At 34.4% G+C, this 15,887-nt stretch overlaps 1 protein-coding gene across 1 annotated transcript in view; it reads left to right on the top strand.

Moving 5' to 3' along the window:
* MAN1A1 (mannosidase alpha class 1A member 1) overlaps positions 1 to 15,887 on the top strand; it is a 180,862-nt gene that overhangs the window by 49,266 nt on the left and 115,709 nt on the right. Inside the window, exon 5 of the mRNA XM_019029503.4 lies at positions 10,526 to 10,606. Coding sequence (XP_018885048.3) covers positions 10,526 to 10,606 — 81 coding nt within the window. The remainder of the gene's footprint in view (positions 1 to 10,525; positions 10,607 to 15,887) is intronic.

The following is a 15,887-nucleotide window of genomic DNA, read 5'->3' as shown; positions in this document are numbered from 1 at the left end:
TACTTTATAATGATATTGACAAAGAACTTATACTAAGAAAAGAAAGCATGTAGGCCATGGAATTTTTTAGTCGTTCACTTCAGTGTGCGTTATCGGTATTCTAATCTGAGACCACTTTGCAGAAATTCTCGTAAAGTCTCTTGTCTTTCGGGTAAGCATTTGATAGTTTCTGTAAATCCCAGTCACCACGCACAAGTAACATGCTGTATGTTGAAAGTGGACAAAGAGAATTTCCCTGCTTTTTGCCTCTGCTTTATGGCACTCTTGTTCTCTCAGAGACCAAATGAGGACACCAGTGTTAGGTAGAATATTAAGGATCAGTAAAGCTAAGTCTTTCCCCCATCTATTTCAACTAAAAACTTATATAAATTAAAAGTTTAATATTTTGTTTCTACTCCCCTAATTAATTGCTATATATACCGCATTTGGGAGACCTAAAAGGCAGATGAGTCTGTGTTTAATTTGCCTAATAATTGAATCTAGAATATAAAGGAGACAATATTCCAATCAATATTAAGGGACCTTGGGGATCAATGTGTTAAACCCTTCTATTTTAAACATGAGAGAGCAGGCATAAGGAGCTAGTGATTTGCTCAAGGTTATAGGAGGTATTTGATTAGAATGACCTGTGGTAGTGCTGATATTGATAGAGCTAAATATGAAAAATTAAAGCACTGGAAAAAAACTGTTTCATTTTGGAGGTTTGCTTTCTTAATAATATTCTGTGGGCCGGGCGTGGTGGCTCACACCTGTAATCCCAGCACTTTGGGAGGCCGAGGCAGTCGGATCACGATGTCAGGAGTTTGAGACCAGCCTGGTCAACATGGTGAAACCCCATCTCTACTAAAAATACAAAAAATAGCCAGGCATGGTGGTGTGTGCCTGTAATCCCAGCTACTCAGGAGGCTGAGGCAGGAGGATCGCTTGAACCCAGGAGGCGGATGTTGCAGTGAGCTGTGATTGCACCACTGCACTCCAGCCTGGGCAGTAGAGCAAGACGCCATCTCAAAAAAAAAAAAAAAAAAAAAAAAACCTTCAGTTCTACCTTCTTATTAAAATCAGCTCCTACCTTCAAAAACCTGCAGGCTTTTCTTTAGCTATATATGAAACCAACTGATATCTGTCTTTTCAAGAAAGGGTAGGGGAATAATAACTAAATTCCTCTGAAAAACTAATGATGGGAAACTGGAAAGCATACTTTAGTAACACTTGACTTATGAATAGTGTCCAAGTTTCTTACTGAATCTTGGGTTGGTCCATCTGGTAATTGTAGCATTGTTGCCCCAAACCTCCTCAAATATAATAGCGGTTTTTTTCTTTTCACGACCTGTGCAACCTGTGCTAGTCTGAGGAGCTCTGGACTTGGGGCCAGAGGTTGGGGTTGGTGGACGATGAGGAGCAGTTTTATTTAAAATGACTAAGTGCAAAGGTAACAGACAAGATGTTACTGTAACAGAAGGCAGTTGGCTGTCCTCAGACCACCACAGGATGCCTTGAATGTGTTCCATGGGTCCTGGGGACCTGGGAGAAGGAAAGATGAATTTAGTAGGGGATATCAGACTATGTAGAAGAGAAGAATTTACTGGGCTTCCTTACTTGTAAGGTGAAAGGATTAGACTAACATTGAGTTATTGCTAAGATACTGAACTTTGAAGTTTTCTTTGTTTATTTAAATTTTTATTTTAGTTTTTAATAAAATTTTACTCAATTAGTATGCAGACTTTTGCATATATATTTTAGGCCTGTTAATGATAGCTTTGGGTTATACCTTTCAAGATATAATTTTAAAATATATACAACTGTTATGTATTCATAAAAATTAAATATACATATTTCAAAAAATTACAGCCATATTTCTCAGATGTCTTTATTATACTATTTTCTTAATATAAGAGGTCTTGAAAAATATTTGTTGCAGGTCTCTTTGGGTATTACCATGTTTTCCTTTTAAAAAATATGTTGTCAACAATATCCAAATAATAATGTTTCCCATATTAAAAATAGTAACATATAAATTCTGGAGAGGTATATTGACTTAACTTTTCTAATCATTACATTGTGAAGTTTTCCAGCTTACTGTATTCTAGTTGTTTTTAATATGTCACATTAGAATTTGTCTTATGTTCACCCATTCTATCCAGAAATCCAAATGATTATTTTTAAAATTACAGGATTTTTCTTCAAAAAACATTGAGAAATTTTTCTCATTTATATGAAGAAAGGAGAAATTGAAAAAGCCTTAGCAAAAAAAAGAAAAATTATACTAAATAACATGTAGTATCATTCTAGCTTATAAATATTATTACTTATATTTTAGTTAACACTTTTTCCTGATAAGCTCTTCTAATTGACAGTGTAAGGGTATTATTTAAAAAGTTGGCCAGGCGCAGTGGCTCATGCCTGTAATCCCAGCATTTTGGGAGGCCGAGGCGGGTGGATCATGAGGTCAGGAGATTAAGACCATCCTGGCTAACACAGTGAAACCCCGTCTCTACTGAAAATACAAAAAATTTCCCAGGCATGGTGGCACGCGCCTGTAATCCCAGCTACTTGGGGGGCTGAGGCAGGAGAATAGCTTGAACCTGGGAGGCAGGGGTTGCAGTGAGCTAAGATTGCACCACTGCACTCCAGCTTGGGCAACAGAGTGAGACTCAGACTCAAAAAAAAAAAAAAAAAAGAAAAGTTAATGCATCTAAATTTATTGCAAAGGGAAAATAAAAATGAAACAAACACTATTGTTGAGAGTTGGTTTATCCTATGGTGCTCCTAAGTATAAACAAATTTTACACTCAAGAATAAATTTGTTAATGTGAAATATCCAATTTATATCACTGAAAAGTATAAAGTAAATGTTTTCTATTGGTTTATACTGTAATTAACTAAAACTCATTTTCTTTTCATTAGGGCATAGGAAGTTGATTCATTTTGCATACTTGGTAGCACAAAGTTCAAATGACTTTAATATCTGGCTTAAAATAAGTTACTGGGATAATATGTTCTGGGGAGTAAGGAACAAGGACTTCACAGAAGGAGCTTGTATTCAGTTCAAGTATCTGTAGAGGCACATAGATATTAGCAGAAAACCCTAAGTATTGACTCCATGAATGCATTTTCTAATTTTAACTCAAAGTAATCTTAGGACAAAGGATCTAAAACTGATTCTTGGTTAGTCACTCTTCATTCACTCATGTGTTATTTACTAAGTATCTTCTAAGGATCAAACATTTACCCTTATGGAGCATTTAGTCTAGCAGGAAAAGTAGTCAGAGAACCCTAGCTAGAGCCAGGCTATCTCAGGAGGGAAGAAATGAAAAGAGGTCAACTACTATTTGGCCAGGCATGGTGGCTCACACCTGTAATCCCAACACTTTGGGAGGCCCAGGCTGGTGGATTTCTTGAGCCCAGAAGTTCAAGAGCAGCCTGGGCAACAGAGTAAGACCCTCCCCACTGCCGCCATCTCTATTTAAAAAAAAAAAAAAAAAAAAAAAAAAAAACTCCAGCCTGGGCGACAGAGCGAGACTCCGTCTCAAAAAAAAAAAAAGGAAACTATTTAGTAATATGTGATACATACCAAGTATTATGATAGGTGATTTTTTTCATGGGTGTATCATGTTTAATCTTTGTGACAAGCATACAGAGTAGTAACTGGTATTTTTCCCTGTATTTATAGATGAATAGGTGGTTAATTAGGCTGTCCCAAATTATGCAGCAAGATCTCTGGTTTGAACACAGTCTGCCTAACTCAATGACCTTGTGTTTTTTTAATTGGAGAAGAAATGCAAAGAGTTGAGAAATATATACGCAGCCAGAGAATTTGAGTCCTCTGAGGTTAGGCATGTCATCTTAATAGTAGATTACTAATTAGAGTTTATTGTTCAATAGTGATTTGATAAATATTTGTTAAATGAATGAGAAGTTAAGCCATCTTATCCTACTTCCTGACAGTCTGTACTATACTCAGCTGGAAGAAAAGCTCAGGTGCAAGGGTAGTTGTATTGTGTCATCTGTTTATATAGTTACAGATGATCTGGAGTTCAAGTCACTTGGTCTACCTGTTATTACCTAACCTATTTCCAGAACAGATTTGTAGTGGCCCCTGATAACAGGAAGATCAGTTGCATAAGAACAAATGATCAAGGGTTTCCTATTTGGGCATTTCTAATTTCAATTGTGTTCTTTTACTGGCACTTAAAACATTATTGGTTACCTAGAACCTCACATGAGAAATATTGAAAACTATCTTCTGTAATGAATTTTATAGAATATGTAGAATTTTTCTCCAGATAACAATTTCTTATATTAACCCTCTGTAAAAGCTAAAGCTGTGTTAAAATTTTCCTTAAAGCCGTATTTCTGGACTGCGGTAAAGCGATATCTCAGTATGAGAGGCAGAGCCTTGAGAATGGCAAAGGATAGATGATCAGCCTGCTGTGGACACTAACTGGCAACACACTGTAATTGTGATCTTTGGCAAGCATCTGGATCATGCCTTTGGTTGTAATGAACACCTTGTGTTTTGGAGAACAGAAGTACTGGTGGCAACAGTGACTTTTTTTTTTCTTTAATGTTAAGATCCATATTGTTTGCATACCCAGTTGGAATGCCCTCCTACTTTTCAAGAAAGTAAGTTGTAGGGTTCCCCGTCAGGAGGATATATGTTGACTTCAAGAAGCAACTTTGGATCTTCTCAAATGCATGACTGAGTACTGGCTTAGGTCCAGAGTTCCATGCCATAGAGTATGAAAGAAGTTACTTTTGCCTTAGTGTTGCTCCTGAGAAAGGTCTGTTTTGGAGCCACATTACATCCTGATGGGCGCAGATAACTAAATTAATTATCCTATTAAATGAAGTTATTGAGTGTGTTCCATCTGAATGCTAGGGAATACCTACCAAGAGTGATGATTTGGGTTTTGGTTTTCAGAGGATACTGTGCTGTTCTCTCTGATGGTAATTAGGACTGCTGTTTGAGAGCCTCTGGACCTGCATGGTAAAACCAATCTATTAACATAGAGAAGATAGGTATTTGCATATCTTTGTGGCCCACAGAACTTGGACTTTGTTAGCAGTCTTAAGAGATTTGTCACGTTGCTTAAATAGGAAACCAAAGGCTGCCAGGACACACTGTGACAGACTGACTTACACTGTGAAATATTGCAATTTAATCGTTTAAAGGAGTTGTATACTTTTAATCCTCAAAGTGTTAATCCAGCACACACTTTGAAGTATCATTTATAAATAAAGGTGTATGCTAAGCCTAAACATAGGCAAGGCTTATTGGTAGTTACCAGTCTTTAATCAATTGTTTTGAAAAGTCTCATGTTGCTTCTAACAAAGCCATTGATTAAAGTATCGTTATCATGTGTTAGTAATGGAGCAGTTGTTATTTACATTGGATTTTGGTGAAACAGTTGATATTAAACAGAAATATTGCATTGGTATGTAGTGGGCAGTTATTAAAGCTTGCTTGATTCTCATGTATGATAGTAGTCCCGTACCCCAGGCTCATAATTCACTAAGTAGAAAGCTGATACAGAGTTTGGAGGAATAGCTAGCGAAAGAGTAGTCTCTGATTGTAGAGATCGGAGAATTGTCCTTTTAAAAACAAAAACTATTACACTTTTAGTTCACTCTGAAAATCAAACACTCAGAATAGAATTTAAATATGTCTGATAAGTTCTTTTCCAACAAATATTTTTCCATTTAATGCAATCAATCAGATCTGTCATGCTGTATGGAATCATAAGATAATAATTAAGGAGAATTCTAATATAAGTGTGACTCTAAATAAACATCATAAGGCTTGAAGATCCAAAGAAACAATTTATCTGTTCCTCAGGGAAAGCTTGCATCTTGATATAGCTCCTCAAGCAAAAGGAAACTGGCTGAATCTGCTCCAAAACTAAAATTTGTTATTTTCATTATCAAGCCTGTTATTTCACTTAGTGAAATCTATTAAAATACGTCATTGTATAGCTAATTTTGGTGAATAAGTTGCCTATAAAAATATCAAATTTCAGAGTTATTTAAAGTGCTGTCTTGTCTAGTGTGAAGAGGTTGGTCTTTCAGGTACTCATTTGGAAACAGATTTTGAAGTGTTCATTTTCTCTGTTGCCTAGATGGGGTTAGATACTTCCTGTCCATGATCTCATGATATGTTGGTTCAGAAGAAGCCTTTCTTTGCAGAGAGATGGAGCATGATGTTAGAACTGAAGGAGGGAAGCATACAAAATAATTTATATATTAGACTCTCTTTTTCATGTTAGCAGTCTTTGTCACTTTATCTCATAAATTTACATACACGTATAGTAAATGAGTAGACAAAAATATATGGAAAAGGGATAGATCTAAGGTGGAAGTTATCAATCTCAAACACCCAAGACAATAATAGAGATTAGTACTGAGGCATAATTTTTTCATGATTTGTAATACTCATCTCTTGATTTTAGGTGTAAATTTAGGCATACCATGTATTTTATTCAATTTATATGAATTCAATTTAGATGAATCTGGTTTAGTGTGTTCTTTGATTAAGTGGTCATTGCTATAAGTAAATCAAAATGAAAGAACAATTTCTCCAATTCTGATTTTTTTATTGGTTGGTCTTAACCGAAAACTTCCAATCTCCTCTTGCTTATCAGTTGACATTAACTAATAGGTACATGGAATTTAAATAAAAGACGGGATGTACTTCTTAAACTGCCACTGATGTAAGACTGTGTACTAGAAGCCACTGAATACATGGGGCATACTGGAATGCAATCCTAAAGATGTAAAAGGGAAGTTAATTTTATTTTAAAACAAACTCAGATAGGTAGACTGCAAAATTCACATTAATTGTTAGGATAAATCTCACAAGATTTAGTGTTACAGGCTGCTTTGTCTGCCTACTGTCTTCCCCCTGCTGCAAATACCCCCTCTGTCATTAGGGTAAGTCGGTAGAAAACTTTTAGAACATCATGACTATTAATAAGAATGTATTCATTTAAATTTATTATTTTAATGGAAATTAGAATCAGAAGTTTATAAAAATGGCCTGAGACCCTGATTTGTAGAAATTCACTTTTGAAAATCCAGATTTCATACAAAATATATCAAGCCCCAAAGGAAGTTGGTCAACTTCTATATTTCAAAAGAGGATTTTTAAGCCCTTGAGAAATAAGACCTCATATGGGCCAAAGAAGATGAGTATTTATGATTCTAAAGTTTCTGATTTTCCAGCGACCCTGGGAAGGTAGGTTTTAGTTCTTTTAGGCTGAGCTGCACAGTGGTAGCGGCAACAGCTGTCTATTGAGTGTCTGTTGAGTGCGTTACCAGCTATTGTGTACATTGCTTTACATCATGGAGGAATTCATTGTCCCTTTCTACGTATGACAAAACCAAGACTCAGAATAAATTAGTTATCTGGGACCTCAAACTCAGATGGCTTCCAAATCAGCCTTCAATCCCAGGTCTTTCTGATTTCTGCAGGATAGCCAACCAATTTGGTGTGGTGGAAGAATTTTTATCTTCTTAGTCCTTTTCATCTACGAATCTATAAAGAGTTAACTAAAGGGTCTAAATTTCAATCTTTTGGCCTAAAAACATAATACAACCTAGAATATTGAAAGAGACCTCAAATTAAGGTTTCTAAATTATTTAAACTTAACTTTGAAAAGGAGAGAGAAAGAATTATATGTTGGAAATTCGAATGTGGTTCTGGTTTTCAAACAGAGAAGATGGTGACTTGAGAACTAGTGATGCTGGTGGTGTGATGTTCCAGAGCAAGATTTGTTAAAGACAAGGACATAGCAGTCACTGGTATCCTTCATGGATTGACTAACAAACCAGATTTGCTTCTTAAACAGGCTCACTGGACGGACTATTAGATCCATGAAATCCAAAGCCATAGCAAGTGACCTTGAGTATGGCACCTTGCAGGGTCATTTCTCAATATCGTACAGTACAAGATAAATAGAATTTAGGTTTTAGAATATGTAATTGGATCAATAACTGGTTGAATAACTGCATCCAACAGTTGATTGATGTCTAGCTGAAGATATAATTCTGGCGGTGTTTGACATGAGTCAGACCTCCACCTTGCAATAATTTTTATATTCTATATAAAGGTCTTGATTATCCAAAATTTTCACGGGAGGAAGAGAAAATGCATTATGTCAAGAACCTATAGCCAGAATAAGAATATAAAATCATCTTAATGGTCTTCAATAGGCAGAAATGTGGGAAACTGTTAACCAGGTTTAAAAACTGAAAAATACAAGTACTAATTGAGAGGAATATGATTTGAGGGTTTAAGTTTATTAGATTTTATTATTAGTTATTATTACTCTTAAACATAGGAAACGTAGTCACGTGAACCAAACTAAATACATGGATTAGCTTCGCTTTTCCTTATCAGTAATTTTGTAGAATATTAAAGCCTTTGCCAATATTTACGTAAAATTCATTCAGAGTGATAGACCTCAAAGTTAAATTACACCTATATATAGTACTTTTAATCAGATTATATCAGGTGCACATTACAAATTATAAAATACAGTTAAACACACCAGTCTTATTTTGTGATGTTTTTGCCTAACTTTGACTTAGTAATTCTGTCTCCTAACTTGTTTTCATAATTGTCCTTTTACAGGAATTTTTTTGAATTTTTTTAACTTAAGCAATTACTTGGCTTTAATTGTTAGATTCTTAAACCTTTTTACAGAGAGCATGTAAGGATAAAATTAATACATATCTCCTTTTTTTTCTGGAAATATTTTATCCCACTAAAATGTAGACTCAAGTGAGCTTGAGGACCTTATCAGTCCTTATTACCATTTCCCTATCACCTAGGAAAGGGTCTGGCACATAGTAGTTGCTTAATAAATGCTTGTTAAAGGAAATAATATCTCATGATTTTGACTAAGTTTATTTGCCAGATATTGACTCCATATATTATAAATTGCTGTGAGTCCCATGATTATTAGTGAATGGTTTGATGTTAGGCAAAAGTGAACAACTACTCAGTAGGCCCAATGAACATGAAAAGAAGCTAACTAAAGCTTGAAATGTACTTTATAATCTAAATAGTAGGTTAGCTATTCTAACTTATCTAGTAACAGAATGTAAGACAGATCTATTTACCAATCAAGTATAAAATATTAGCAGTAATTACTAATTATATGACCATGAACAAAGAGACTTGGTGCATTATCCTATGAGGTATATAGAAGTCAGAATAGCAGAGCCCTGAATCAGGAGCCACAGTACTCAAGTTCAAATCCTGCTTCTACCAATTATTAGTTGTCTGAACTTCAAAAAGTCACATTAACCACTGTAAGTCTCAGCTTCAACATTTTAAAATGGATATAAGAATAGTAATTAATTCATAAGGTCATTGTGAGGACTAAAAGAGTCTATGTAAAGACATTAGCACAGCACCTGGCACGTTGTAAATAATAAAAGCAAGCTATTATTGATGTAAATAAGGGCTATTTCAGCATGATATAACATACATGATTATTATCATGTCCTTTATGCGAAGATGAAATATCTTCTCAGAGATGAGAAGAACAATCGCAAGCCACAGGCAAAAAGTTGGAAACCAGCACTAGAACCCAGGTCCTCAGACTTCAAATCCTATTTGCAGTCCAGTTGTGCATCATGATGAAAAGATTCCTAGACTAATGTTGAAGTACCAGCCTAAGTATAGGCTGAATAGCCTTTCAGGAAGAAAAAGCAGACAAATGAATAAAATAAAGGAGAATGCAGAGCAGAAAAAAAAAATGCCCTGGCCCCATTGTGTTTACACAAATAGAGAATATCAAGTATTGTATCTGCTGTTGAAGAGAGAGGAAAGAACTTTATCTGACAAATATTTTTGTAATTTTGTTTAGGAGTCAAAATTATTTTTATCTCTTGCATTAGTCCGTTTTCACACTGCTGATGAAGACATACCTGAGACTGGGAAGAAAAAGAGGTTTAATGGATTTAACAGTTTCACATGGCTGGGGAGGCCTCACAATCATGGCGGAAGGCTAGGAGCAAGTCATAACTTACATGGATGGCAACAGGCAAAGAGAGAAAGAGCTTGCGCAGGGAAACTCCCTTTTTAAAACCGTCAGATCTTGTGAGACTTATTCACTATCACAAGAACAGCACAGGAAAGACCCCTCCCCATGATTCAGTTATCTCCCACTGGGTCCATCCCACAACATGTGTGAATTATGTGAGCTACAAGATGAGATTTGGGTGGGGACACAGAGACAAACCATATCATTTATTTTAAGTATGTTTTTTCCTTTATTTTTAAAAATTGTCATATAATGATTGTACGTATTTTGGGGGTCCGTTAGTGATGTTTCAATACGTATAATGCACAGTGATATTTAATACCTTAATTTTAAAAGGGAAAACATTTCACCCTGTATATAAACTTCTCTGGGCAAGCATAAGATTTGAACAAAATTTAAGTATTTAGTATAATTTATCACAATAATGGTTTTCTGAATTGTGTACTATCATCATGTTTGAATTTTTTTTTCCATAGAATGCTGAAATTTCTGTCTTTGAAGTAAATATACGCTTTGTTGGGGGACTACTCTCAGCCTACTATCTGTCTGGAGAAGAGGTAAGATGAAAAGTGGTATATAAATGTGAATTATAAAGTGTCTTAAACTACATTTTTGGTAAAATATGCCATTCGTGACATATATTTAGAAGGAATCTATGGAATTTTTATATTTCAATGAAGCTGTAGCTTACACTGAATTTCTTACAATATGTACTAATGAAATGAGCAAGCTGGGAAAGTTTGGCAGAACATATTGTCAGGGAATGTTAAGTAATGCCTTTAGAAACTGGCTCTATTATGTTATGTATGGTGTGATTATAGCTACAAATTATATGTGCCTATGGACAAATTAAAGAAGTTTAGTGTAGTGGCAGGCTTGTGGATGAATTTTTTTCTTTGAGAATTATTTTAATGTTAATACAAATAAAAATTTTTTTAAATGAATAAAGCCTGGCAAGTAAGATATAAAAATTGTAGTTTTATGTAATTAAGGGGGTGAGACACGTAGCTACCAAGTAAGCAGTCCTAAAGGCCAGCATCCCTGTATCAAGTGCTTTGGAGCTCTTCCTGAGTCAAGGCTTCATTAATTATCCACTGCTTGGAGCAAAGCAGGAATTTTAAATTTAGCTGCCTTTTATTGATAGATTAAGAAAGGATTTTTGTATCATCCTCATAAAGGTCACTGATGCTATTTTCTTGAAAGGTTTTGGACAACTTTATGAATATCGTTTGAGTGTCCACTAAGGGTTGTTGGAATGGGCCTCATCTTTAATGTTGACAGTGTTAAATGTTGACATTATGGAAAAACTGTCACATATTTCAGTTGCACGTCAATCAGATTTGAGTTAGCCTCAGCATTCCGGCTGGGGAAAGAGTAGATCTTACCCAAACCAGTATTTCATGTATTGCTGTGCTCCTTCAAACAGATTTAAGCACAACAATAAATGTTTAATGAGAAAAGCTGCTTGACTTTGTTCCTGTCTCTCAAGTACTTTCTTAACCAAAACATACAAACCTCACAATCTTACATTTCCTCTCTGTTTAGATTTTATTCTACCTTAGATCTTTTCAAAGTATATAGATGACTTCTGTATTCATCTATATCTCTCCTGTTTTAGTGTTAAATGTTGTTCATTGTGAACTCTGTTACCTTCTCAGCCAGGGTAATGTGATCCCCTGGTCTATTATGCCTCTTCCTCCCTTTTTTCTGTTTTTCCACTACCAGATAACTTCATATGTTCAGTTCAGTTTAGGGTATAGTAAGGATTAAGCCAAAACCAAAAAACCCTAAAACCCTATATTTTTAAAAAGTTATGTTTAAAATTAACTAATGTTATTTTAGTTAACAGGTTTCTGCTTTTAGAATACTTGTCCTTGAGTATCCAATGCCAGGATGTTCTCATTGCTTTGAACATGATATGCTAAGATGACCTTGGTTTTAACTTTTTCCATAATCTATGTGGAGGTGAGACAATTTGGAGGAAATAAGGATTGCATCCTTTTGTGTCTGGGCTCAATTAGGATAATAAAGCATACAAAGAAAAACACATATGTATCTATTCTAAATATACATCATGTTTGATTAGGATACGTTTTCACTCAGTGTTTTAAGTTTACATACATATATGTGTTTCTATATATGTGTATACTTGATATGTATATATATAATTATAATACCCACAGATATTATAGTTTGCCTATAGATAAAATAATTTGCCTAAGACTTTGTAAGGATATTTTTTAATTCTGTATAGTGAACTTTAGTAAACAAATGGCTACAAAGAACACTTCCATTGCAAATAACTATTCTTTCAGTCTGTTTTGTCCTTATCACTATACAAACTTGTTTTTATTACATGCAGGTTTTCTGTATTTTAAATTTTATGATAAAATTTAAGATTTTTTCTTTTATTTTTGTATCTGTAGAGTGCTTTAGTTATAGGGACCCATATTCTTAGCATGTTTTTTCTTATAGTTTCCAGAATGTTGAAGAGTTAGATTATTTTCAGTATCTTTTTATTTTGAATAATATTGCTATAATTAATGAATATTTATCTGAAGTGGTGTTGGCAAGTGAGAAGTGATTAATACTGGATTGTTTTAACATCATCACTTGCCTATTTCTCCCAGTTACTTAGACCCTGACAATTGATTTTCATTTGATGAATGCATTCAGGGGAATTGGCCATTAGAAATGTGATCCAGAAAATTTTTTACCCCAGGTCTGTTCTTGAGCTATTTGTATTCATATCAAAATTTTTTTAAATGAGCATTCATTTAATAGAACACCAACATAGCAAATTATGAATAAGTTGGTTTTAAATAGTTGATAAAGTTTTATACCACACACTTTTTACATAGATCAGACAATTTACTAAGGTGTCTAGGACAATTCGTCTTTCTGTGTGTCTCATAGAGGGACTTTTAAACCACCATAATTTAACATTCTGATTTCATCACTGAGGCTCAGGAGTATTTTAAGAACAAATCACCATCAGAAGTAGATAGACCCCACATTGATATCAGCTCAAGATTCTTAAATTTGTATGCAAAAGCAGGAGAAGAAGTACTACTGATTTGTGATATGTGTTTCAGGAAAGTTACAGTTAGAAACACTGGACAATAGTTAAGAATCCCAGCAGAAGTCTAAGCTACCAAAAAAATAATAGAAACATGAAGTACCTGTAGTAAACTTTGATTACAGGCACATATTCAAAAATTTGAAACCTCGTAGCTCAGTTAAAATATTTTGTAGCACCATAAAAAAGTCAAGCATCAGTATTTTCAAATGCTATATAAGAAGCTCAACCACAAGAATTACAAACAGATAGGATGGGGATAAGATGAATATTAAATAAGAAGGATCAGTATTAAATTTTAAAGATAGCACTGCTCTATTATAAGCTGGAAGGGAGCTAAAGTTCTCACTGGAGATAGTAAATATAGCAGCATCTAGAATATGATTACCCAAAATATGTTCTAAAGACCACTAGTTTCTTTTGATATGGCAGGATAAATCTGTATCTGTATACATACTAAAAATAAGTTTGGGAAGAGCTACATCCTGTATTCTTTCTTGGAAATTCAGAATGCACAAAAAAAGAAGTGAATTAACTTATTTATCCTTGCATTTTCCACACTTACTTAACAATAGCCTTCCTCTATTAAAAAAAAAGTGACATCTGTTAACAGTATATTAGAATTATTTTTCAGAACAAATTTTGGAAATACTACTACAGAATAAGAATAAAGCAAAGATGATATTGAAATTGACAAGTGCAAAACGTGTAAAATATGACATTGCAAGAGAAGATGACACATGTAGAAAAGAATTTATGTGAATATACCATGTAACATTATTTGTTTTACAACAGAAACCAATAGCTATATTGAGCAGAAAGTGAGTGTAATAGGACATAGAAATGTTACTGAATCAGAGAGAGGGCTGAAGAGCAACTTGGAACAAAAAGTGTCAAGTTGGCATAGGGGATCTCTATAGCTGTACTATCACCTTGGGACACCCTGCAATTAGTAACATGGACTATTTCTTCCACCCTTCTGTTACTCTACTCAAGACACAAAGTCCCTGAAGAAAGAGGCTAATTGTCAGGGTTTCAGTTACATGCAGCCTCTTTGGGGATCTTGGAGAATGAAAAAGGATACGATAGAAGTCTTCCTCAAAGTTTGGATTCATATCCCGTGAAGACTGAGTAGTATAAGGAAGTATAGATAATTCCTGAACAGGAAATCGAGGCCCTGTGAGAAGAGCAGGGAGATAGGACGTGTAGGAGCCAACAATAAGATTTCGCCCACTATGGTGAATATAAATATGGCAGAGAAAATAGACAAACCATATGGAAACTGACAATTGAATAAGATATCTGAAAAAATGTAATCTGATTTGCAAAAATATTTTGTAAGCTAAGAGACGACATTTAGAATAGACCAGAGTTTTTAATCCTCAAAGAAAATATTCTGCCAGTACATTTTAACTTTGTAAATTAGAAAAACAGTAGCCAACTCCTGGAAGCCAAAATGATTAAGAACTAGCTTTCAAAGAAAAAAGATGCGGAAGACATCTTATCCAAGACTGGTAAAAGACACAGAATGGATTTTTACAGTAGATGAGTTTACTATGATAACCTTTCATTTTGAAGGCAGCAAAAGATTTTTCTTCAGATTCCCCCTAAAAGTTATCCACTGCTGCAAACACCAGTATGAAATATTGCTGAAAGAGATTTACTCAATAAATATAATACTGCCAAATTTTAAGACTAACAAGGAGGAAACACAGAGGGGAGTAGGATTGTGGAGTAGGGAGGAGAGAGAGAAGATTAAGAATGTCAGTTTACTGGTGGGAAGATTTATTTGTTTTTTCATAATAGGGTTAAGACATTCGGAGTATTTGGGGGTTAGAAATTGATTTTTTAGAGTTTGTTTAGTTATGGATAATCATAAAAATGTTTAGAAATTCTCTAGAAAATTAGGATATATGACTGGTTACCTTTCAAACTCAATGTCTGCCACAATTCATTAGAAAGTGAGTCATCTCCCAGACTATCCATCTGTCTCCTGCCTGATTCTGCAAAAAAATCAGAGTGCCAGAAAATGTGTATGATTCAAACAGAGCTGTGGAAAAACAGAGAATAAAGTTAGGGCATATTAAAGTTTCAGATAAGGTTAGCACATAGCAGTGTATTCTGCCAGTTTGTAAATCATCTGGGCTTTGGATGGAAATGTATCTTCCGGTTTCCTAGTGACCAGAGCAAAGAATGGAAGAGCATTAACAGCAATCTGGTTTTGCTATTTTTATGAATACAAAAAATTTGATACCATAAAATAACCCACATATATTGCTTATATTGAATTTTCCATAAAAGGTAGAAATATGTGGTATAAACAAGAAAAATCCAACAATACATTTGGATCCACCAGAAATACATTAGCACCCTCCCAAATCCTGCCTAAATTCTAAATTATAAAAATTGAGCTCACATTTATCCTGCTCTCTTATATATGGAAAGAACTTTAATTATGATCTCTAATTAGGTAGATTTAAATCCAGAAAGTAGAGATATCAACAAAAGGCCTAATTGGAAAAAAAAAAAGAATTGAAAACAGTGATCACAATACCTTAAAATAAAAATATATGTTAATCCCATACAGTGAAGAAATAACAGCTATGCAATACAGTTAAAAGGAAGAATTGAAATAGTGATACAGTGAAATTAAAAATTAGATAATCGATATAGTTCGGATGTGTGTCCCCTCCAAATCTCATATTGAAATGTGATCCCCAATGTTAAAGATGGGGTCTAATGAGAGATGTTTGGGTCAT

The sequence above is a fragment of the Gorilla gorilla genome, chromosome 5, assembly GCF_029281585.2.
Source record: "Gorilla gorilla gorilla isolate KB3781 chromosome 5, NHGRI_mGorGor1-v2.1_pri, whole genome shotgun sequence".
NCBI classification, from domain to species: Eukaryota; Metazoa; Chordata; class Mammalia; order Primates; family Hominidae; genus Gorilla; species Gorilla gorilla.
Note: the sequence above shows the minus strand (reverse complement) of the source record. Positions and strands in the feature narration are given on the sequence as shown.